Source organism: Lineus longissimus, chromosome 1 (assembly GCF_910592395.1).
Source record: "Lineus longissimus chromosome 1, tnLinLong1.2, whole genome shotgun sequence".
NCBI classification, from domain to species: Eukaryota; Metazoa; Nemertea; class Pilidiophora; order Heteronemertea; family Lineidae; genus Lineus; species Lineus longissimus.
The window spans coordinates 7,952,972-7,975,924 of record NC_088308.1 but is presented as its reverse complement, the minus strand read 5'-3'; the positions used below and the strand labels follow the sequence as shown (position 1 = coordinate 7,975,924).

General features: G+C 42.3%; 3 protein-coding genes across 8 annotated transcripts; 2 read left to right on the top strand and 1 right to left on the bottom strand.

Annotated features, from left to right (window-relative positions):
* The first annotated feature begins 507 nt into the window (after nt 1-507).
* LOC135498795 (ethanolamine kinase 2-like) lies at nt 508-8,070 on the top strand. Its single transcript, XM_064789249.1, has 9 exons — nt 508-755; nt 1,243-1,383; nt 2,910-3,034; nt 3,353-3,511; nt 4,173-4,328; nt 4,659-4,894; nt 5,659-5,816; nt 6,022-6,131; nt 6,975-8,070. Exons 1-9 carry the CDS (start codon nt 660-662, stop codon nt 7,120-7,122), a joined length of 1,329 nt encoding a protein of 442 aa, XP_064645319.1. The 5' UTR covers nt 508-659; the 3' UTR covers nt 7,123-8,070.
* Nucleotides 8,071-10,420: 2,350 nt separating this feature from the next.
* On the bottom strand, nt 10,421-13,724 carry LOC135498783 (cytochrome c oxidase assembly protein COX19-like). Of its 2 annotated transcripts, XR_010449136.1 has the most exons (4): nt 13,557-13,724; nt 13,115-13,226; nt 10,694-11,224; nt 10,421-10,600 (listed from the first exon to the last, which is right to left on the bottom strand). XR_010449136.1 is itself a non-coding variant. In XM_064789234.1 (3 exons), the coding sequence occupies exons 1-3, from the start codon at nt 13,636-13,638 to the stop codon at nt 11,149-11,151; spliced, it is 270 nt and encodes an 89-aa protein (XP_064645304.1). In that variant the 5' UTR covers nt 13,639-13,724; the 3' UTR covers nt 10,421-11,148. The 2 variants fall into 2 exon arrangements, 1 of the variants encoding a protein (XP_064645304.1); XM_064789234.1 differs by having other exon boundaries at nt 10,421-11,224.
* Nucleotides 13,725-13,988: 264 nt separating this feature from the next.
* On the top strand, nt 13,989-22,953 carry LOC135487699 (uncharacterized). 5 transcript variants are annotated; one of them, XR_010446884.1, is made up of 10 exons: nt 13,989-14,011; nt 14,409-14,650; nt 14,920-15,048; nt 15,245-15,297; nt 16,939-17,178; nt 17,471-17,549; nt 17,921-18,723; nt 19,025-19,092; nt 19,501-19,631; nt 21,500-21,587. XR_010446884.1 is itself a non-coding variant. In XM_064771746.1 (9 exons), exons 1-9 carry the CDS (start codon nt 13,999-14,001, stop codon nt 22,351-22,353), a joined length of 2,481 nt encoding a protein of 826 aa, XP_064627816.1. In that variant the 5' UTR covers nt 13,989-13,998; the 3' UTR covers nt 22,354-22,953. The 5 variants fall into 5 exon arrangements, 4 of the variants coding, with proteins under 4 accessions (XP_064627816.1, XP_064627848.1, XP_064627835.1 ...); XM_064771746.1 differs by lacking the exon at nt 19,501-19,631 and having other exon boundaries at nt 21,500-22,953; XM_064771778.1 differs by having other exon boundaries at nt 19,507-21,620.

Sequence of the window (22,953 nt, the reverse complement as noted above, 5' to 3'; positions counted from 1 at the left end):
GATGCCATTACATTCCTCCTTCTCTGATAGATGCTCCTGATGCCGTTACATTCGCTGATTAATGGTCATAATGCCATAACATTCCTCCTTCCCTGGTTTGGCCATTATGCCATAACATTCCCTCTTCTCTGATAGACCCACTTGACGACGTTACATTTCCCTTCTCTAATTGAATAATTTATACATGTACGCGGCAAAGAATCAGTGAAACCAGGATGCTTATCCTGATGGGAAATCCCTGCAATACCGTAACAGAAACTGATGTCATTAAGCGAGACCAATACCTATACTTTTTTTTATTTCGATTTAATCAATTAAACAGTTTTGGTTGCTGTACGTGTTGCCAAATACGGCATAATGCCAAATGCCTTTTTACATTAAAAATAACGATATGTGAGTCGATAGGCCCATGTCAAGATGTTACCAAGGTATTTTAGAATGTTTTAGAAAAATGTTACACAGATCGATACCAAGAATGCATTCAGTGAAACCGTTAGCCTAATGATGGATGGGAAGTCCCGCAATACCATATAGCGGAACAAATAGCGCATGCACGTACATGTACATAACCATTATATCGATTATCTTTGAAAAACAGTTCATAAAAGCTTCTCTAGGAAACGGCTGGTGAATCGCCTAGGCCTATATCTGAAGATTATATGCCAGTGTTCGCAAAGCTGCGTAAGTCTCAAAATTCATTGGTACAAAGGCCTGACAGAATGATGGCTTCCACCTTTACGGATGAAAAGAATACGGTATGTATGTAATGTAGGCTACACATTTTGTAAAAAAAATGTTATTCTTCGGTTTCAAGACAAACCTTGTAATATTACTTCCACTTTTCCATGTATATACATGAGATTGCGTTCTTTCTCTGCCAGCGTGAGCAGTATTAATGTTCACCGCCGGTTAGTTGGCATGGAGCAGGCGAGGTACGCGAACGCATTCCAGTCATTTTGCCCCGTCTTAACGGTGTATGAGACCACATTCACATCAAGGAATCCAAAATATATGGGATAGGGTCGTCGGGCTGTCTGAATAATTCCAACCTCTTACGAACCATTGGTAAATATCCCACAATATTGGATATCATACATTATGACCGCATCGGATCGCCATGAACCCTTTTGGGTTTTGCAAGTGCGGTCCATCTTTCGAATCGTTCTAGTTTTTTTCTGAACATAAACGGCGTTGGCATAAGAATTTAAATGTAAAACGCACTTTCTATTCCTTTTCTCCTAGTTGCATCCGAGGATGTCGGTGATCTCAGACATTCCTTTTATTGATGCCTTCATCGACCAGACTTCAGCGGACCATGGTGCTCTAGAAAAGGTGGTGACGGCAATAAGGCCCCAATGGAAAGGCAAGACCATAACAAGTGAGGTAGGTCTGAATGGTGCTCTAGAAAAGGTGGTGACGGCAATAAGGCCCCAATGGAAAGGCAAGACCATAACAAGTGAGGTAGGTCTGAATGGTGCTCTAGAAAAGGTGGTGACGACAAAAAGGCCCCAATGGAAAGGCAAGACCATAACAAGTGAGGTAGGTCTAAATGGAGCTCTAGAAAAGTTGGTGACGGCAGTAAGGCCCCAATGGAAAGGCAAGACCATAACAAGTGAGGTAGGTCTGAATGGAGCTCTAGAAAAGGTTCTGACGGCAGTAAGGCCCCAATAGAAAGGCAAGACCATAACAAGTGAAGTAGGTCTGAATGGAGCTCTGGAAAAGGTGCTGACGGTAGTAAGGCCCCAATGGAAAGACAAGACCATAACAAGTGAGGTAGGTCTGAATGGAGCTCTAGAAAAGGTTCTGATGGCAGTATGTCTCCAATGAAAAGGCAAGACCATAACAAGTGAGGTAGGTCTGAATGGAGCTCTAGAAAAGGTGCTGACGGCAATAAGGCCCCAATGGAAAGGCAAGACCATAACAAGTGAGGTAGGTCTGAATGGAGCTCTAGACAAGGTGCTGACGGCAATAAGGCCCCAATGGAAAGGCAAGACCATAACAAGTGAGGTAGGTCTGAATGGAGCTCTAGAAAAGGTTCTGACGGCAGTATGAGTCTCCAATGGAAAGGCAAGACCGTAACAAGTGAGGTAGGTCTGAATGGAGCTCTAGAAAAGTTGGTGACGGCAGTAAGGCCCCAATGGAAAGGCAAGACCATAACAAGTGAGATAGGTCTGAATGGAGCTCTAGAAAAGGTTCTGACGGCAGTAAGGCCCCAATGGAAAGGCAAGACCATAACAAGTGAGGTAGGTCTAAATGGAGCTCTAGAAAAGGTTCTGACGGCAGTATGTCTCCAATGAAAAGGCAAGACCATAACAAGTGAGGTAGGTTTGAATGGAGCTCTAGAAAAGTTGGTGACGGCAGTAAGGCCCCAATGGAAAGGCAAGACCGTAACAATTGAGGTAAGTCTGAATTCGGCAGTAAGGCCCCAATGGAAAGGCAAGACCGTAACAATTGAGGTAGGTCAGAATTTTGTTATGTCAGTTGAACCTTGTTTAATACTTAAGGGTAAAATGATGGCTGGTGACATTGGCACAGATCACGAACCTAGCACGAATCCGTGCACAGATGGATCATGATTGCAGTCTGTGATATTATAGTCCAAAACTAGTACATATGTATAGCCAAATCTGAGATCGAACTGCAGGCTTTTCAACATCCAACTACTAGAACTTTTCAAATCCAACCACGAGCTCCAACTCCAACTACGATCCTTTTTATTTTGTTGGTTACTAAAAGTAGATAATGATATGGCTTCAGAAATCAAACTATGAGCGCGCGGACTCTTTTAAGACACGGTCATACCGTTAAATGTCATTGACCAATTATAGGTCCTGGAACATGTCATAATTTCCAGAAACTATCGATTAGATGGAAGGCATCATCTTCGCAATTCCAACACTCTTTTTCAGCGATTCCGCGAGGGCATTTGTAATACAGTGCTGAAGTGTTTTACACAAGAAGAAGAGGAAGCAATAGTAGTCAGAATTAATGGGAACAGGGTCAAAATATTTCCTCTGCAATGCGATCCAGACAGGTAAGGTGGTGGCTCTGAAGGAAACTACTAGTACTTGGCATAGAGTAGGGTTTTTAAATGGTGACACCATCTTGAGGAGATTTTATTCTTCGGCGTTCGTTCTAACAAAGTATTTCAAATAAGTTATTAATGTTTGAAAGATGCTGGTTCCAATGAGCAGTCGTTGCATGATATGTACTACTGTATCCACGCCGACCCCATATAAAGGAGTTGGGCAAAGAGCCGCATCCGCCGTATGACTGATATCGGAACTGAATACTAATAATAATCTTGGAACGAAAACCTGTTTCCTCATGCTGCCTTCTTTCTTTGCTACAGAGTTGAGGAACTAAAGGTTTACCAAGTCTTCAGGTCAATAGGAGTCAGTCCACCATTACTAGGCATCTTCAGGAATGGTATCTGCATGGAGTACATACCGGGCAGGCAATACACCTGGTTCGATGCTTACTACAAGTCCTCAGACGATCCTTTTATTAGGCAAGTACATGTAACGACAGAGTCAGCCCTGTGCTCGGTTGTTCTAATCTCTCAAAGTCCACCACAAACTAGGCCTGTGATATTTAAAACGTTTGACACGAACTACGGAGTGTGATCGGTACATGTTTCTCAAGTAATTCTTCGTTGACCAACAAAATGTCAGGCCTACAAATATATTTGCAGATGTTGAATTGTTTGGCTTCTTCGTGTGTCCCACTGGTAGTGTCTTTGGTGTCACAATCATGAAGACTTTTGTCCCGACATCGGTCACGGGTCACTGATCGACCAGTGTTAGGAAGTTTATGTTTGGAATTTTATGTCACTAGTATGTCACATACTAGTATATAAGTTATTAATATGTGACATACCAGTAATATTGGTTCTAATATAGCAGAAGTTGCAGTTTGAAACTCATATTAGTGTGAAATAATGTAACTTTCAAACTGTAACTTCTTCTATTCTCCACTGCCACGGAAATAGCCATGTAGAAAGTGTATTTAGTTAGAGCGGTGCATGTATCGTCTGGACTGCTTAGAACAGAATGTGATTAGCGTCACGATCTTACAAGCATTCCTTCTTCATAGTATAAGTTTCTTTCAGTACGCTAGCAATGTTAAACAAGAAGGCTCTGATTGTCTGTCATTGCTTTTCCTGCTTTCAGAACGAACATGAAGGAACTTGCGAAGTATCACAGCAATAGAACGTCGGTCCTGGCAAGAGAGATGGGGTTTGAAGAATCCCCTGCTGTCATTGTCCAGTGCAGATTTCTTCTCGATTCGTTAGGGGAGGAAGTGCCCGATGGTCTCGATCGAGAAAGGTAACTTGGTAGATCTTTACTGCCATCACCTCATAGTGAGGCCAAGTCTTTCCCTCAATCTGATATAAATATATAATTTCACCATTTTCTTGATGCGCATTAACCGGGTCGGCGTATGTTCATCTATGACTGGTTCACTATTAGTGAATACGGCAACGCTGAAGATTTCAGAGATAGATACGAAACGTGGTCTTCTGCCTACTAATTGAATAAAAAAGTGTCGAATGGGAGAGTTAAAAAAATCATATTTCTTTTTAGAAATGATGCAAGTTTTGGCTACAAGAGGCCTTCATATTGTAGAACGTACATACGTGTCATCTTTTTATACAGGCTACAAGATGCAATTGGTCCAAACTTCAAGGACACTTTAGAAGAAGAGCTCAGTGTATTAATCAATCGGTGTACAAGTCTCAACCTTCCCCTTGTCTTCTGCCATGGTGATGTCAATCCTACCAACATCATCTTCAATGAGACGACGGATACCGTCGCATTCGTCGACTACGAGACAGCCGGGTTCAATTACGCTGCATTCGAATTGGCGAGGCACATCTATCTCGTCACTTGCAGTATGTACAATGTAGCAGTCTTATCATTGATGTACTTTCCCCTCGCTTTTTCCAATATGAAGTGGCGAATCTAAGCGCTCCGCAAGCGAAGGATTTAAATCGCTGCGAACTGCAATGCTTTATAGTTTAGAGCAATGTGAAAGTGGTTTAAATGAAGGCCGGGTCTATTTGGCAAGCCGCTCGCCGAACAGGCATCTTTTTTGTCCTGTGCGGAGAGCCGCTTGCCAAACAGCACTAAAAAGCCACCCTGTTCGGCCAGCCGGGCTTGCCAAACAGGTAAAAAATCGACCCTGTTTGGCGAGCTGGAGACTTTACTTTAATATTAATGAGTTCGGCTCTCCATTCAGGACAAGAAAAAGTCGCTGTTTGGTAAGCCGGTGTAACATCTGTGGTTGTTTCCCATGTGTCAGTGTTTCCAAACAATAGGCAGCTAGAGAGACCATGACTTTTCAATAGGGGGAAACACAGAAAAATTTGTCAATCTATATTTTAGCGTTCCCAAACAATGAGGGGAAACACTCAAAAATAGAAACACTCAAAAACATTACACCGGGCTTGCCAAGTAGTCACTTCCTTAAATGAATGCAATCTCGGTGTTTGCTCCTAAGGGATGGTCGAACCCTCCTCAAAAAGCCAAAAGGGGGAATTTTAAGTCAGTTGACCAGGAAATTTTATTGCTGTCCCCAAACCACCCCTACCGCGACCCGGAGGAAAGCCTGGATCTTTCACTGGAGATGTGTACCTTATGTTTCAACTCTCCTTAGGCATCCACGTCGACATTGAGGACCGTCTACCGTCAGATGAGTTTATTCTAGAAGTTATCCGTGTCTATCTTGAGGAACGACAACATGTGGACGGCTCCATCAGAGCAGATGGGGACACGATACAGCTCTGGTATCGACATGTACGGACGGCGATGCTGGTGAGCGAAATTCTGTTCAAATTTGATTGTTTAAGGCTATGCGCCTGGTGGTCGTTACACGCCACTGCCGTGCCGACACTGGGAAGACTTGCCGTTTTTGACAGACAATACACCTCTACCTTGAAATTTTTTCATTGGACAAACCCGGGACAGATAGCCGAACTCAACATACTCAGACTCCGACAAAAGCAATTTTCTCTTGCAGTTTGTGTTCCACTGGCAAATCATGTTCGCGCTGAACTGGGTGACCAATCAACCTATGCGAGGTGTTGGGGATGAGGACGAAAACACACGGTTGGTGAACGAGCTATATTGGTGGGTGATCAACTTCCTTTTTATGATGTTTATAGGTCCAATCCATTGCTTTACCTAGACATCCTCGAATACCAAGGTCAGTTGTATGCTTCTCCCCTCGTTCATATTACATAAGCTCGCTTGATGCCGAGTAAAAGGCCCTGAAGCTCGGAATCTTACCTGGGATATGGTGTCCATCACTTACAAAAAGTGTCATTCCGAGGACGCTCTTGAATTAAAATTGCGTGAGCTGTGTAGTACAAATTCACCGGACCTGAGTACCAAGAACATTTGTTGAACTCAATCTTAACCCGCGCCGTGCTACTTTTTTTACCCATTTCTCCAAATTCCCGATCCTGCTCATCCTGGTCTCACTGGTCGTTTTAGACATCACAAATTAACAGGGACGTCGCCCTTCAAAGAAAAATTTGCTGTTTTCAGAATGACCATTTATTAACGATGGCCCATATAGTGAGCAGACCATTGTGCATGATGTCATTCTGACATCACGACGCGACGCGACCACGACGCCTCTCTCTTTAGTGATGTCATATTGTTGGTGATCAAGGTGGGGGATTCGGAAGGGATATGGAGAAAAAAAACTAACTGGGCGTGGGTAAAATTGAGTTCAACACAATGCTTGGTACTCCTGCATATCGAGAAATCTATTAATTATACAGCTCAGGCTTTCCTGCATCTTGACGAGGTTCTCAAGCTTTGGTTTTTGTGAAAGCTGATAGCAAACACTTTGATACGAGACAGAATGCGGTTCAGAAATAGGCCAATAAACATCAAGAGGTTCTCCCCGGGTCCGATTTGGGCCCTTAACGCATAGCAGTCACTGATCAATCTTTTACCTTGCAGGACGACGCTGAGTCGCGCCAAGCATTACTGGAAGCTGAGGCACGAAGTTTTGAATATGACTATCCCGAAACAGAATGTCGAATTAGTCCGAGATCTGCCAGAGCATGATTCCCAGGACATAGGCCTAGGTCGATGCCCAGAGATCTGAACTGTAATTTATCGGGTAAAGGCAAAGATCTGATTTTAGTATGACGCAAGTGAAAATTCCGACCCACTGTGAAAAATGTTGTCGAATCATCTTCAGGAGTTTTTGCGACGATTCAAGGGGCAAGGACCCCAAACGACAAGTTTTCGCCAATTCGGGCGACATCCCCCCTCGAAACTCTCCGATTTGACGACGCCATAGACATACCATGGCGTAGCTAGATCGGGGCAGTTTCACGGAAATAGCTTTTTGATCTAGCAGGCACATCTAGACTAGCACGTGATCGAATGTACCGCATTCACACAATGTGTAAAAAAATGTGCAATATCTCGCTAAGTATTACCAAATATAGGTTAGAGAGGTATAAAAGCTGCCGATGGTGTTAAACCAATTGACATAGAGCTTATTGGGAGTTCCCAGCAACGAAATAAACAAGGGAATGCGCATGTGCATTTTTGCGCAAGGACACTACATGTATTTGACTTATACGAGTAGCGAGCAACTCGTTCGTCCAGTTACAGCGGACACGACTTCGGCATGAGCGGCGCGCGCAGTCGATTCAATTGGCGACAACTCGCAAACGGAGATCCTAATTGCTTGACTGGTTAACGGTGATATTACTCTCTCAGATTTTGTACTGCCAACGATATGGATATTGTTAGCTCACCTCTTAGCAGAGGTGAGCTTATCCCATACCGTGGCGTCCGTCGTCCGTCGTCGTCGTCGTCGTCGTCGTCGTCGTCGTCGTCGTCGTCGTCGTCGTCGTCGTCCGTCGTCCGTTAGCAGGGCACGTTTCGTAACTGTTAGAGCTATTGAGTTGAAACTTGGTACACATGTACCCTTATGTAATGACACCTGGGAGACTAAGTTTCGGTCCGATTCGTTTCATGGTTTGGCCACCAGGGGGCCAAACGTTAAAAGTGAAAATATGCAATATCTCCCTTAATAGTAGTCGGGAAATTTTGAAAAAAATATGGTAGGTACTTCTAGCAAAGGTGCATCATATATCCTCCGGGTTTTTGATTTGACCTCCTTTTCAAGGTCACAGAGGTCAAATGGTGTAAATTAGCCGTTAGGATGTAACGATGGCACGTTTCTAAACTGCAATGACTATTGATACCAAATTTGGTACACATTTACCCCTTAGTCAGGTGATCTCAGGGACCAAAGTTTGGTCCAATATGATTCACCACTTGACCACCAGGGGGCAAAATCCAAAAACCTTAAAAATGTGATTATTCCTTAACTTCTTGCCCGATTGCCACCAATTTGATATCATGGGTACATCTAACCACCATACAGTATATGTCACACAGGTTTTTAATTTGACCTTCTTGTCAAGGTCACAGAGGTCAAATGGCGTAAATTCGCCGTCAGGCCGTAACTATGGCACGTTTCTTAACTGCAATGACTATTGATCACAAATTAAGTACACATGTACCCCTTGGTCAGGTGATCTCAGGTACCGAAGTTTGGTGCGATCTGATTTGCCGTTTGGCCTCCAGGGAGGGGGCCAAATCCTAAATTCTTCAAAATGCCATTATTCCTAGTAATGACTTGCCCGATTGGCACCAATTTTATATCATAGGTACATCTAATTCTAACAACCATTCAATGTGTCACCCGGGTCTTCTTTGATTTGACCTACTTTTCAAGGTCACAGAGGTCGAATGTACTGTAAATTGGCCATTTTGGGAAAATTGTAATTGCTTGGACCTACATCAAACCTAACACTACATGACACAAGACCATGCTCTTTATCCATCTTTCCTCCACATGAGGTGAGCACAATGGCCCTGGCCATTTCATTTTTAGAATATTATGCTGATGTTATTTGCACGAGTCCCATATCAAAAACTCATTACTTCAAAGGAATGATAAGTGGCAGGGTAATTTCTCTTGATAAGTAATTTTAGCCCAAATATTTCCTTATATATTACCATGTACAAGCATGTATGTTAAATTATAAAGATATTTTACAATTTATTTACCACAAGCAGTCCTGCCTTACTTTAATTTTACTTTGATTTTAGGATCACATGACTTATTAATGCGATTTATTTCCAAGCATCTAAGCATCAAAACAGGAGTGTGCTCCCCCAGAAACGTTTGAAATTTAGAAGAAAGAGCTAGAGGTCGCATTTGATAACTGGTGTCAGGATGGGAGTCTTCGTTCACAATCAGTCCACAGTATGCGGCCTCCAGTGTCTCCTGTCAGGACCAGTGTCTTCAATCACAATCAAGCTGGTCTATGACAACCAGTGTCTCCAATCAGCCGGGATTCGGTGACACCAGTCAGGACCAGTGTCTTCAATCACAATTAAGCTAGTCTATGACAACCAGTGTCTCCAATCAGCCGGGATTCGGTGACACCAGTCAGGACCAGTGACTTCAATCACAATTAAGCTAGTCTATGACAACCAGTGTCTCCAATCAGCCGGGATTCGGTGACACCAGTCAGGACCAGTGTCTTCAATCACAATCAAGCTAGTCTATGGCAACCAGTGTCTCCAGTCAGATTCGGTGACACCAGTCAGGACCAGTGTCTTCAATCACAATCAAGCTAGTCTATGACAACCAGTGTCTCCAGTCAGATTCGGTGACACCAGTCAGGACCAGTGTCTTCAATCACAATCAAGCTAGTCTATGGCAACCAGTGTCTCCAGTCAGATTCGGTGACACCAGTCAGGACCAGTATCTTCAATCACAATCAAGCTAGTCTATGACAACCAGTGTCTCCAATCACCCGGGATTCGGTGACACCAGTCAGGACCAGTTCCTTCAATCACAACCAAGCTAGTCCATTGCAACCAGTGTCTCAAGTCAGATTCAGTAACACCAGTCAGGACCAGTGCCTTCAATCACAATCAGACTATAGTCTTCAGTCTCAATCAAGTTAGTCTGTGGCTACCCAAGTCTCCAGTTACATTTGACAACTTCAGTCAGAACTGTTGTCTTCAGTCACAATCAAGTTAAGTCTGAGGCACCAGTGTCTCCAGTCGCATTCGACAATTCCAGTCAGGATCAGTGTCTTCAATCACAATAAGACTAGTTTGTGGCCACCAGTGTCTCCAGTTGGGTTGATACCAACAGCCAGAACGAGTGTCTTTAATCAAATAAATCAGATTGGCCTGTGGCTTTTATCACCATCTCCAGTCACATTCAGATCCTCCAGTCCGGACTGGTGTCTTCGGTCATAACCAATCTGGACTTGGGTCTTGAGACCAGGACAATCATCCTATATTTTGAAAATGTAAGTTACTTGTAAAAAAATAAAGAACTAAGAAGAAAATAATTTCATTAGAAATATTCACATTTTATATTACCACATACACACATATACAAAATATACAAATATAATTGCGTTTCAAAAACAACAGACTATGACTACTGATGCATAAACTTTTTGCTCATGAAAATTTGCCAATCCCAGGGGATGGAACAATTCCATGGAACATGTCCAGCAGCCTGCTTCTTCATCCTGATTCACGAATACTGAGCAGGGGCGATGCAAACAAGAAAGCATTACATATCATTTCAATGTGTCCTCGACATTCACTGAATTTTGACGAACCTATTTACAATACAAAGGTTCATTTTAAATCATATCTGGGAACTTAACGTCCCCAAAATTGGTCAGACAATACTGCACTTGATATTGTTCAGATTTTCAGTGCATTGCCACCAATTGAGTAGTTACCCCATAAAGCCGCAAGGGGACACCGTACAGTCACTTGTGTCACGAGTAGAGAAAAACAACTAACAAAATGAAACAACGACATCAACACCGATCATATCTCACGAGATCCATACCATCAATTTACATCATTTGCTGGCACTGTTAGGACATTGCATGGACACATCCCGCATGATGTTTTGCGACGTCACTTGGTACTAACATTACTAGAGGACACACATAACTCCACGCAGCTGTTGGTGCTGTCGTTACAATGTCTGTACGAGCCTAAAAAAGTACACAACTGGCTGTGCATGGATTCACCAAAAGTCTGCTTCCCCATTCTATTCTATTCACGTATTCTTTTCACTCTTCTTCTCTATGTCTTCATATCCAAGTTTTTTCCATTCCTCTTTAGCCATAAGCTTGCTGCAATCAAAAAAATGTATGTACATCAGGTTAAACTAGCACAGCAAAAATTCATTAAAATGCAGTGGGAGATCCCATAGCGGACCCCTCTCTATTAAGGACACTAGTTTTGGTCCCAAACTGGGGGTTTCCATTCAATTTGACTTCTCTAATCAAGACACTTCTCTATTAAGGACAGCACTAGTACATCCCGAGGGTGTCCTGAGTAGATAGGTTCTACTGTAACTCTAAAACATACAACTTACAAGTACAGTGGAACCTTCTTTTTTCTGAAACCTCTGTTGCCAGGACACTAATTTTGTCCTAAAATTTTAACTTCTATTTGATTTGACCTCTGTAATCAGAACACCTCTTTTTTAAGAATAGTATTTGTCAATCCAAAGGGTGGCCTTAATTGAGAGGTTATACAGCACAAACAGGAGTTATAAATTCCATTTCATGTGTGGTGGCACCGCATGCAAAAAAACTAAAAATGGCCAGGGCCATTGTGCTCACCTCATGTGGAGGAAAGATGGATAAAGAGCATGGTATTGTGTCATGTAGTGTTAGGTTTGATGTAGGTCCAAGCAATTACAATTTCCCCAAAATGGCCAATTTACAGTACATTCGACCTCTGTGACCTTGAAAAGTAGGTCAAATCAAAGAAGACCCGGGTGACACATTGAATGGTTGTTAGAATTAGATGTACCTATGATATAAAATTGGTGCCAATCAGGCAAGTAATACTAGGAATAATGGCATTTTGAAGAATGTAGGATTTGGCCCCCTCCCTGGAGGCCAAACGGCAAATCAAATCGCACCAAACTTCGGTACCTGAGACCACCTGACCAAGGGGTACATGTGTACTTAATTTGTGATCAATAGTCATTGCAGTTAAGAAACGTGCCAAAGTTACGGCCTGACGGCCAATTTACGCCATTTGACCTCTGTGACCTTGACAAGAAGGTCAAATTAAAAACCTGTGTAACATATATTGTATGGCGGTTAGATGTACCCATGATATCAAATTGGTGGCAATCGGGCAAGAAGTTAAGGAATAATCAAATTTTTAAGGTTTTTGTATTTTGCCCCCTGGTGGTCAAGTGGTGAATCATATTGGACCAAACTTCGGTCCCTGAGATTACCTGACTAAGGGGTAAATGTGTACCAAATTTGGGATCAATAGTCATTGCAGTTTAGAAACGTGCCATCGTTACATCCTAACGGCCAATTTACACTATTTGACCTCTGTGACCTTGAAAAGGAGGGCAAATCAAAAACCCGGAGGATATATGATGCACCTTTGCTAGAAGTACCTACCATATTTTTTTCAAAATTTCCCGACTACTATTAATGGAGATATTGCATATTTTCACTTTTAACGTTTGGCCCCCTGGTGGCCAAACCATGAAACGAATCGGACCGAAACTTGGTCTCCAAGGTGTCATTACCTAAGGGTACATGTGTACCAAGTTTCAACTCAATAGCTCTAACAGTTACGAAACGTGCCCTGCTAACGGACGACGGACGACGACGACGACGACGACGGACGACGGACGCCACGGTATGGGATAAGCTCACCTCTGCCAAGAGGTGAGCTAAAAATGGCTAGAAAATCACCACGGTTTCCTTCAAAGTTCCCATTCCTGTCCAACATTTTGAAACATGAGGTTGAGTTCTGTGTGAAATAACCAAAACCCAGAGTGCCTTTTTCTCATACATGTGACACTATGACTGGTAGTGGTACAGAGAACAAATTTTACTGAGCTGTAGAAAACTTGCTATATATTTGGATTGTCGGAAGTTGCCTGGTGGACCAATTCTAGGATTATCAAGTCATGGATGTGTGTTCATTGGGTCACTCCAGCTAATTTAAGTGAACATTATCATACATAGCTGGATATGACTTACTGTTCCATCCGACACTGTAAATAATCCTTGGACTCTTGCCGACACGTTGCGTTTTCAAAGTCTTTCTTTCGCAGGCATTGCAAATACTTAATCATGAACCCTTTGCATTCACCTGGAAGAATGAACCATGTAGATGAGTTACCGTAGAGTAATAAAAAGGAACTGGTAGTGTGGTATGGCAGTGGTAGGCCTACTGGTAGGTACAAGACCTAGTCCTACCCCAACGTCAACTTACTATTCTGAATCCAGAGCTGAGAGATCATTTACCAACTCGCCAAAGACACCAAACCTTTTATGCAAATTACACGAGAAAACATTGAAAGTAACATGGCAACAAAGGTGTAATTCAGGTGTCCGGAAATAGACTGGATACAGGGACAGAAAGCATGCTAAAGCCCTATGCACAATGAATTTCGATTGTCGGAAGCGATAAAAACGTTACCTTCGTGATCCAAAGGAAAGCTCCCTTTCTCTGGAGGTGTTGGATTGAACCTCCTTTGACCAAATGTCATACCCGTTGACATTTTTGGTTCAGTATATTCTTGTTCTTGGAAAAAATCAACTATATGTCATTGCAGAAATGAAAATGTTTTATTTCCGAGTCAGTATTGCTCTGCAGACGTAAATTGAATGGTCCTCAGGAGGGCGATCGCTGACGTTAAGATTATTGCACTATGATTTTATTGCAACCAATATATATCATATGTGTTATCAAGTTATTATATTTAACTTATATTGAAACAATGAAGGAGTAATATTACTCTTCATATTGGTTAAAACTTTTGTTAAAATTATGCACCATCAGGTTTTTTTCTGATTTGTCTGCAAGTGTTCTTCTGAATCTTTTTCCTATCTCCTTCGGCAAAAAAAGAAAGAAGAGTACCATGGCGAAAGGTGGTAGGTACTCCAAATTTTCTCAATTTCTTTCATTTATAACGTCAATAAACTAAACTTTTAGGATTGTGTTGTGTAAACTAACTTTGTTCATGGGTTGCCTCTTAGCTATAACACCAAAATGCAATGAAAGAACCAATAATACCAGCCCAAGGCAAATCTCCCAACCAACTTACCAAGCATGCAAGTGCAAAGGCAAAGCAGGAAGCCAAAGCCAAAGAAAGGCAATGCCACGGAAGGGACTGAAAAGTGAACGTACTGTCATACTGAAGAGCTCAAGAGGGCATGAATCCCATGATGCCGGCAATGCCCGTGCTGGGAGGTGGGATGATAGATGCGTAGCAGATGAAATTCAACTCTAGAGTCATTACATTTTAAAATAACTTTTATCTTTATTCAGGCTCCGAGATGTCCGCTGTTGACATGGCAGAGTTTGCCATAGAAGCGGCGCTGCTACAAGGTTGCCAGCCACACAGCAGCGGCGACCTGGAAGTGGCGATACCATGTCGATGCTATGGCAGAGGCCTAACTCGTGCAGACTTTACCAACGTTAGATGGCCAGCTGCAATGCTGGCAGCTGCAGCCCGCCCCAGTAAGGTCAGGAAAGTAAGGACGGTGGAACAGCGCCCAGCAGATACCGCTGTAAGCAGGATCCTTATTCTGAAGGGTCAACTAGCATATCTTCTTGTCCAATTTGAAATAAATTGTATTGCTACCAAACTAATGGCTAGTTGTACAATAGATGGATAGTAAAAAATAGTTTAGCAATAGACATTTTGTCAGTTAACTCAATTACTGGCTCTAGCTGTGTAATTTCTGTTTACCCAGGATAGATTTGAAACCTATCGGCAACAACGTTTTCCACAGTTGTCCCTCCAATTTGTACCCGGTATATTCACTTTAATTTTCAGAAGAAGGAGTTGTCACCTGTCCATAAGGAGCCAAAGTTATGCTCCCGTGGAAGAGGACAGTTGATGAGCAGGTCGGCAGCTGAATATGATATGATCCAGAGCCGGAGGTTGTCAAGGTCAAGTGGCAAGGTGCGTATGATAAGCTTGAGATATTTCTGTCTCGGCCGTCATATCCTTTATAGCATACTTGATAAATCATTAGACCAGCATTGCAACAACTGCAGTTTTCTTGAAAAGGGTTGAGGAGAATCTTGTTACATGACTCTAATTTTCTTCAACTTGTCCGCGAGATTTTCACTGATTGCTGTTTGGCTGTTTGTTTCAGATATCAAACAGACTTGGTAGCATAGCTAGTGAGGAGGAAAATGATGTCTCGAGGTAAGAATGTAGAAAAATACTCAAATGATCGCTTTTTGCAACCTTCGATCGGAAGACAAGTCAAAAGAGGCATATCTCGTCACAACCTTGCATTGGATTGCAAGACGAAAGAGGCAGTCTCTTGGCACAACCTTGCATTGAAAGGCAAGAGAAAAGAGGCCATCACTTGTCACAACCTCGGATTAGAAGACAAGAGTTAAGAGACAATCTCTTGTCACAACCTTGCATTGAAAGGCAAGACAAAAGCGGCATTCTCATGTCACAGCCTTGGATAAGAAGACAAGAGAAAAGGGGCAGTCTCTTGTCACAACCTTGCATTGAAAGGAAAGACAGAAGAGGCATTCTCATGTCACAGCCTTGGATAAGAAGACAAGAGAAAAGAGGCATTCTCATGTCACAGCCTTGGATAAGAAGACAAGGAAAAAGAGGCAGTCTCTTGTCACAACCTTGCATTGGATTGCAAGACAAAAGAGGCAGACCCGTGTCACAACCTTGCAATGAAAGGCAAGACAAAAGAGGCAGACCCGTGTCACAACCTTGGATTGCAAGGCAAGACAAAAGAGGCAGGCTCATGTCACAACCTTGGATTAGAAGGCAAGACAAAAGAGGCAGGCTCATGTCACAACCTTCGATTAGAAGGCAAGAGAAAAGAGGCAGGCTCATGTCACAACCTTCGATTAGAAGGCAAGAGAAAAGAGGCAGGCTCTTGTCACAACCTTCGATTAGAAGGCAAGAGAAAAGAGGCAGGCTCCTGTCACAACCTTGGATTGCAAGGCAAGACAAAAGAGGCAGGCTCATGTCACAACCTTGGATTGCAAGGCAAGACAAAAGAGGCAGGCTCATGTCACAACCTTGGATTAGAAGGCAAGACAAAAGAGGCAGGCTCATGTCACAACCTTCGATTAGAAGGCAAGAGAAAAGAGGCAGGCTCATGTCACAACCTTGGATTTGAAGGCAAGAGAAAAGAGGCAGGCTCGTGTCACAACCTTGGATTAGAAGGCAAGAGAAAAGAGGCAGGCTCATGTCACAACCTTCGATTAGAAGGCAAGAGAAAAGAGGCAGGCTCATGTCACAACCTTGGATTGCAAGGCAAGACAAAAGAGGCAGGCTCATGTCACAACCTTGGATTAGAAGGCAAGAGAAAAGAGGCAGGCTCATGTCACAACCTTCGATTAGAAGGCAAGAGAAAAGAGGCAGGCTCATGTCACAACCTTGGATTTGAAGGCAAGAGAAAAGAGGCAGGCTCGTGTCACAACCTTCGATTAGAAGGCAAGACAAAAGAGGCAGGCTCATGTCACAACCTTGCATTTGAAGGCAAGACAAAAGAGGCAGGCTCATGTCACAACCTTCGATTAGAAGGCAAGAGAAAAGAGGCAGGCTCATGTCACAACCTTCGATTAGAAGGCAAGACAAAAGAGGCAGGCTCATGTCACAACCTTCGATTAGAAGGCAAGACAAAAGAGGCAGGACTTGATGGCCTGGTTGATGTGATGTCTCATATATATGGGGGAGATGTGGCAACTCGGCCAAAAAAATTTCATTTATATAGCAGTAATTTGCTGATTCCTGATAAAAAGCCAGTTGAGTGAGTTAATGTAAGTTGTGGAACTCATATAATACGTGTTCTATTTGTTTTGACAGGGTGGTAACTGGCTTACCCAAGGGATATGTTTGCCATAACTGCAATGTCCCAGAACATCACATCCAGGACTGTCCATCTGGTCATATACCTAAAGGCTATGTCTGTCGAGAATGTAATTTACCAGGCCACCTCATCCAAGACTGTCCGTCAAGTGTTTTAGCCGAGGGATATATCTGCCATAAGTGTAACAAGCCAGGTCATCGTATTGAAGACTGTCCGTCGGGTCGTGCACCAAAGGGGTACGTTTGCGATGCATGTAAATTGCTGGGACACCTTATTGAGGACTGCCCGATATCCAGTGGGTATATCTGCCATAAATGTAACCAGCCAGGTCATAATATACACGACTGCCCATCGGGAAGCTTACCCAAGGGGTATATCTGCCATGCATGTAATGAACCAGGACACTACGTCAAGGACTGCCCATCTGGTGGCTTACCTAAAGATTATGTTGCCACGCATGTAATGTGCCTGGACATCACATGAAGGACTGCCCAGTTCGTGGTTTACCTAAAATATATATATTTGCAGGGCAAGTAATGTACCAGGACATCACATCCAGGACTGCCCAACAAAAACAGGGAAGACAGAAAAAGACCGACGTTCAGAGGTAAGTGTATGTGATTTTTTAGAAGAAATCGTTCTGTTCAGGATTAGAAATGAAAAACTTTATGTGTTTCATGCAGCCTTTCATAAACCTAACATTTGATTGCATTGGCAACAAGTCAGTTTGAAGTTTCAACTTCTCCTCAATGATATCTACAAAGTGATGATGCTAGGCCAGACGTGAGCAGCGACACTATGGCTAATTGGCTAATCTTCTCCGAGATTTAGCTGTGTGCTGTGTCACGTTTTCAAGGGAGCGCCAAAATCCTGCTATGTTCACTCTAAGTTTTGGAATAGCTGGCTGGGGTGGAAGTCCACCTTGTCTTGTAATGTAACCTTATTCTCCTCTTGATTCTGGCATCGATCTCGTTTCAGAAATCAGACTGGCGAGCTCAATCCCCTAAAAGAAGTGTGAGTCCAGTGAACAGTGTGCCGTCAAGGGAATCTAGTCAACCGCCCTTCCATAGTAGTGCAAGAATGAGTACTCCTAGTCCACCGATCCAGCCACTCTCTTCCGCGTTAGACTTTTTCCGTCCTGAATGGTTAGAAAAACAGAATGATAAACAGTTAAGGAATCAAAAGCAGACGTTTGACATCAATGTGAATATCTCCAAAACAAAAACTTCTGGTTTTGGTATGAATGATGTGAACAGGACTCCAAAATCTTCAGCATTTAGTCAACAATCATGGGAGGATTCTGACAAACAGTTTTCAAAATCCAACATGGATTCGGGTTTCCACATTAGCTCCCATGACGATGCTGATTTGTTCATGAAATTTGGTGGCTTTAAGCCTGTGGTGAAGAAAGAATTTAACTTAGAAACGGAGGAGTTTCCAGGTCTTGCCGCTGCCCCAATGCCTGAACAAAACAAAGGAGAAGGTCAGCGGCAAGGGAGGAGATTACCAGAGAAGAAACCCAAGGGTAAGAAAGTCAAGATGGTGTCTTATAACTTGAAGGAGAATAGTCCCAGTAAGCAGCCGTGTGGAGTCAAGACTCTACCTCAGCCGGCCACGTATTCGCACGCCGTGCAGACACCCAAGGATTGCCAGTTGATGGTGCAGGGTCTCCCTGTTGATTGTGTCAAGAGCGAGGTGTTAAATCTGATGGAGCCCTACGGTCAGGTGGTCTACATCAACATGCAGAAGGATCACTCGGGATATGCATCTGCTATTGTGGGGTAAGCATTCACAGTGCGTTTGCGGGCAGCTGGTTGATGCCAAAGCTGGTGCCATCCTGAGGATATTGTTTGTCAGATGTAAGATGCATCTCCAAAAACTTTAGGGAACTTGGGCAGGCAAATAATGTTTTCATCAACAACTCGACGAGTATTTTGCAGAGATTACAAAAAAACTCAAATTGAAGAACAATTTTAGGGTGATGACTTGTGTTAAGCTTGACTCAATAAATTTAAACAATTCAAGTACATGAAACAATTTCAATAACCTTACCGTCAACAAATATATTTGATCTATTTTCAGCCTTGACTCTCCTGAGAAGGTTGAGTGGGTGATTGATTGTCTGAGCGGAGCGGAGTCATTATTCAACGGTGAGTACCCCCCCCCCCGTGCTGTCTGGTTCCAAAGCCTTGGTTTTGGTGTTAGTGCTTGTGCATGTAATGTCACTTTGTTTTCTCAGCCACTTCTGTAAACCAGGAAATTTTCTGGACGCTATAAAATTGTGAATAATTTTTCATTTGGGGAGAGAATGTAATATATCGCATTCTGCCGAAATTTGATAGTTAATGCATAAGAGTTGAAATATTTGCACTATTTTCATTTTGGACGTATTCAAAATATCATAAATTTTGAATATTTTAGTTTTTAAATCTTTGGCCGATTGACTGTGCACCTTGCCAAAAATTCAGTGGTTGATCTATTGTTCCATATTGCATCTATTGCATTCACTCCCCCCACCTGCTACTGTAACTGTTAGGAAGTTTGTTTTGATATTTCAGGTGTAGATGTCCCACTATTGTGTTACAAAGTCAAGTGAATCAACCGCGTCGCTGCATCTTTGTGCTTTTGGTGCTAAGGGCCTGCTTGTTGAAAACAAGAGAGACTTCTCAACATAAATTTAACATGGCATGTAGGTCTAATCTATCAACTTAAACGTCAATTGCATCTAGAATCTTACAGAATACAGTGTACCCATAAAATATTCTGACATGAAATTGATCAGGCATTTGAATCGGCCATTCAAGCGGCAAATGTCCAGTTGGTCGATTGGCATCAATCGAGAAAAATGCCGGGGTCCCCAACTTAGAGTTTTCTCATTCAACAAATTTCATTAACAATAGTAGCAGTTGGGAATAATCCCAATGTTATAGCTTATGTATGCTGAAATTTCTCTTGTAGGTTTTCCATTAAAAAATAGCTTATTTGTGACTTTTATTGTCGAAAATCAAGATTATTCATGAAATCGGCCAAAAATAAAAAGGCTGCGAAAACTTGGTGGTTTACAGTATTACATGCACTATGTTTTGTTCTGCAGTAGAATGTCCCACAACATTAAGCTTGATCCATTTCTGCTCTGGACAGGTGCATTTTGTTCTTCTACTATTGTATATAACGCTTATTATGTGATGTCTGTCGTGGATTAGGACTCCATGATATCGTTATTTGCAAATGTGGAATGGATTGATGAGAATGAGGATTCTGCTGAGAAAGACTTCAGTCAGTCTGTCATCAGAAGTTCAATGTTGCACACCCTTGTGTCTCAGTTCCCCAATCAGATACTTGAGGGGCCGTATGCGCATTTAAATTTCTTCAGGAAGGTTGTCGTTTTGGATTTTTGGTACAAGCACTGACCCCCCCTCCTTAAATTTGCTGAGTGGAGGGACCGGGCCTCATGTATAAGAGTGAAGAACGGGAGATTAAAAAATCTGCTAGGATTTATTCTTCAGCGGATTTAGGTGAGGAACACCACTATCCCACTCTATACAGAATTAGTGTGCAACTTTTCTGATGACTGCCACTTTTCAGAACTCCACCATCAAAGAAGAAGCTATATATTGTTCAATCCAGCATATTTATTCTGGAACACGGTTCTCCCTGTCATGTTCAAATACTCATAATTTGCTCTTTTTACAAATGTAAATTATTTGCGGTTCAATCTTTTCTTGTACATGTTTATCATTGTCTTTCATTTGTTGACTTGTATTTATTGAGACAATTGAACAGAACACTGTTATTTAAAACAGCCTGAACTAAACAGAAATTATTGTTGGGGAGCTCTCGAACCGCTTAGTTGAAAGGACGCAAAATTATAATTTAATAAAACCACAGAATGAAATTGGTGTGAAAATTGTTGGGTTACATTAACAGTAGGCCCAGAACATAGTGGAGGTTTATAGCAATCAATGGTGTCTCAAGTTTTTCCACTTTTTTGTAAACTGGGAAGTCTTGAGTCAACAATCTGTAGGATTTCAGTCAAGATTACCAAACCACAAAATGAAATTGGTGTGAAAATTGTTGGGTTACGTTAACAGTAGGCCCAGAACATTGTGGAGGTTTATTGCAATCAATGGTGACTCGAGTTTTTCCACTTTTTTGTAAACTGGGAAGTCTTGAGTCGGCGATCTGTAGGATTTCAGTCAAGATTACCAAACCACAAAATGAAATTGGTGTGAAAATTGTTGGGTTACGTTAACAGTAGGCCCAGAACATTGTGGAGGTTTATAGCAATCAATGGTGACTCGTGTTTTTCCACTTTTTTGTGAACTGGGAAGTCATGAGTCAACAATCTGTAGGATTTCAGTCAAGATTACCAAACTACAAAACATAGGAAGCTCATGAAAAAATTAGAGTTTACAGCAGTGGCACGTGAAATTAAGAGCTCAGTAGGCCCCAGTCGACTGACAAACCCCCCCCCCCCCCCACTGACAACACACTTATTTTCATGTGCCTGTGTTTACAGTAGTCTAGAAGGACTGATCTTTCTCCTTCTCATTTTAGTATGGTTGATGCATCCGGCCTCTGTGGATCCTCTTACTAACTCATCGCTACGTATTGTACTCACCATCGGCATTGCAATAGTACAGTTCGCCGATCCTCACAGTTTACACTGGATAATACGTCACAGTCCATATCTCGATTTCAAGTTTCGCTCCCTGGTGGACGGAAACCCAAACACGAACGATGTAGCACTCTCGTTGCCTACGCAAATATTTAACGCAGATTATCTATCGGTTTTAACCGGTGAGTGGATGAAATCAAAAATAAGTGTGTCTTGGTCGCATTTGGATATGGAGTGTTTGTTGAAAGCGGCAGCATTCTTACAAATCGAATCGGATACTCTGAAACCCCGATTTCCAGGGTCGGTGGATATCCACAACGTCTCGAGATTCAGTGCTGCTTTCTGGTGTCATAACTCCGCACCGCCACACCTCAATTATAAAGATTTCATTCCCTTGTTCTTGTATGACATGAATTACGATATGAGTATGTTTGATACTGACATTACTCGGAAGAACTTTTTGCTGAAAATGCGATCGAATTTTCGGTCAAATATACGCTTCAGCACTGCTTGGAATCCTAAGTGGCTTGATGATAAAAGGACCGATAATTGTCCCTTGACGCACATTCATGAATGCAACACACATCTCACTAGGGTTGAGATTGATGACTTGGTGGCGGGGTTGTGCATTGACGAGTGGAAAGATCGTAAGAAGGAATTTATGGAGGCGAATCTCCATCGGATGACCTGTATGCGGTTTCCTAAAGGTTTTGGTCCTATTCTCTTGGAGCATGCTTGTCAGTACTTTGAAGCTAAGACAACATTAAAAACAGAAAGATTGAACGAAAAATGAGTTTCATGATACTGACAGTGTATTGTGCTGACCTGATAAATTTCTTTTTATGATCAATCATCATAGGCGTTGTCAGAATTTCCAGAGGGCAGGTCATTTTGCCCTAGGAAGGTGTGTTTTCCAAAAATATTTTAACGGTGATTTTTAAGGACGACTTTCATCACTGGGGATTTTCGTTGTCAATTTCAATGTTCCCAGAGAAAGGGTGCGCATCCCCCAAGTAGGCAGTAGGTTTTTACCAATAAAGTCCAGACCTGTGCTAAAAAGCATGGTTTGGAGGTACCTGTGTATGTTCCTAACTAACGACAACTTATACTACTATATACACTTACATTTATACTTGTGGTTCTTGTAAGGCAATTTCGTGAAATAATTCATTTACTTTAACTTGCATGATGATAGAAATATGAATTCTACAGCAGTAAAAATAAGAATCCGAAGGCACAAACATCTCATTATGTATATTAGGCAATGTTGATTGTTCATCTAAAATGTATTTCACTGTAAATTATGGCTCGAATATTTTCTGTTAAAACTTCTTCTTTTGTACCGTCCTTGTTCAAATGTCTTTCGTTAAAATAAAAGACAGTATCTTTTTCA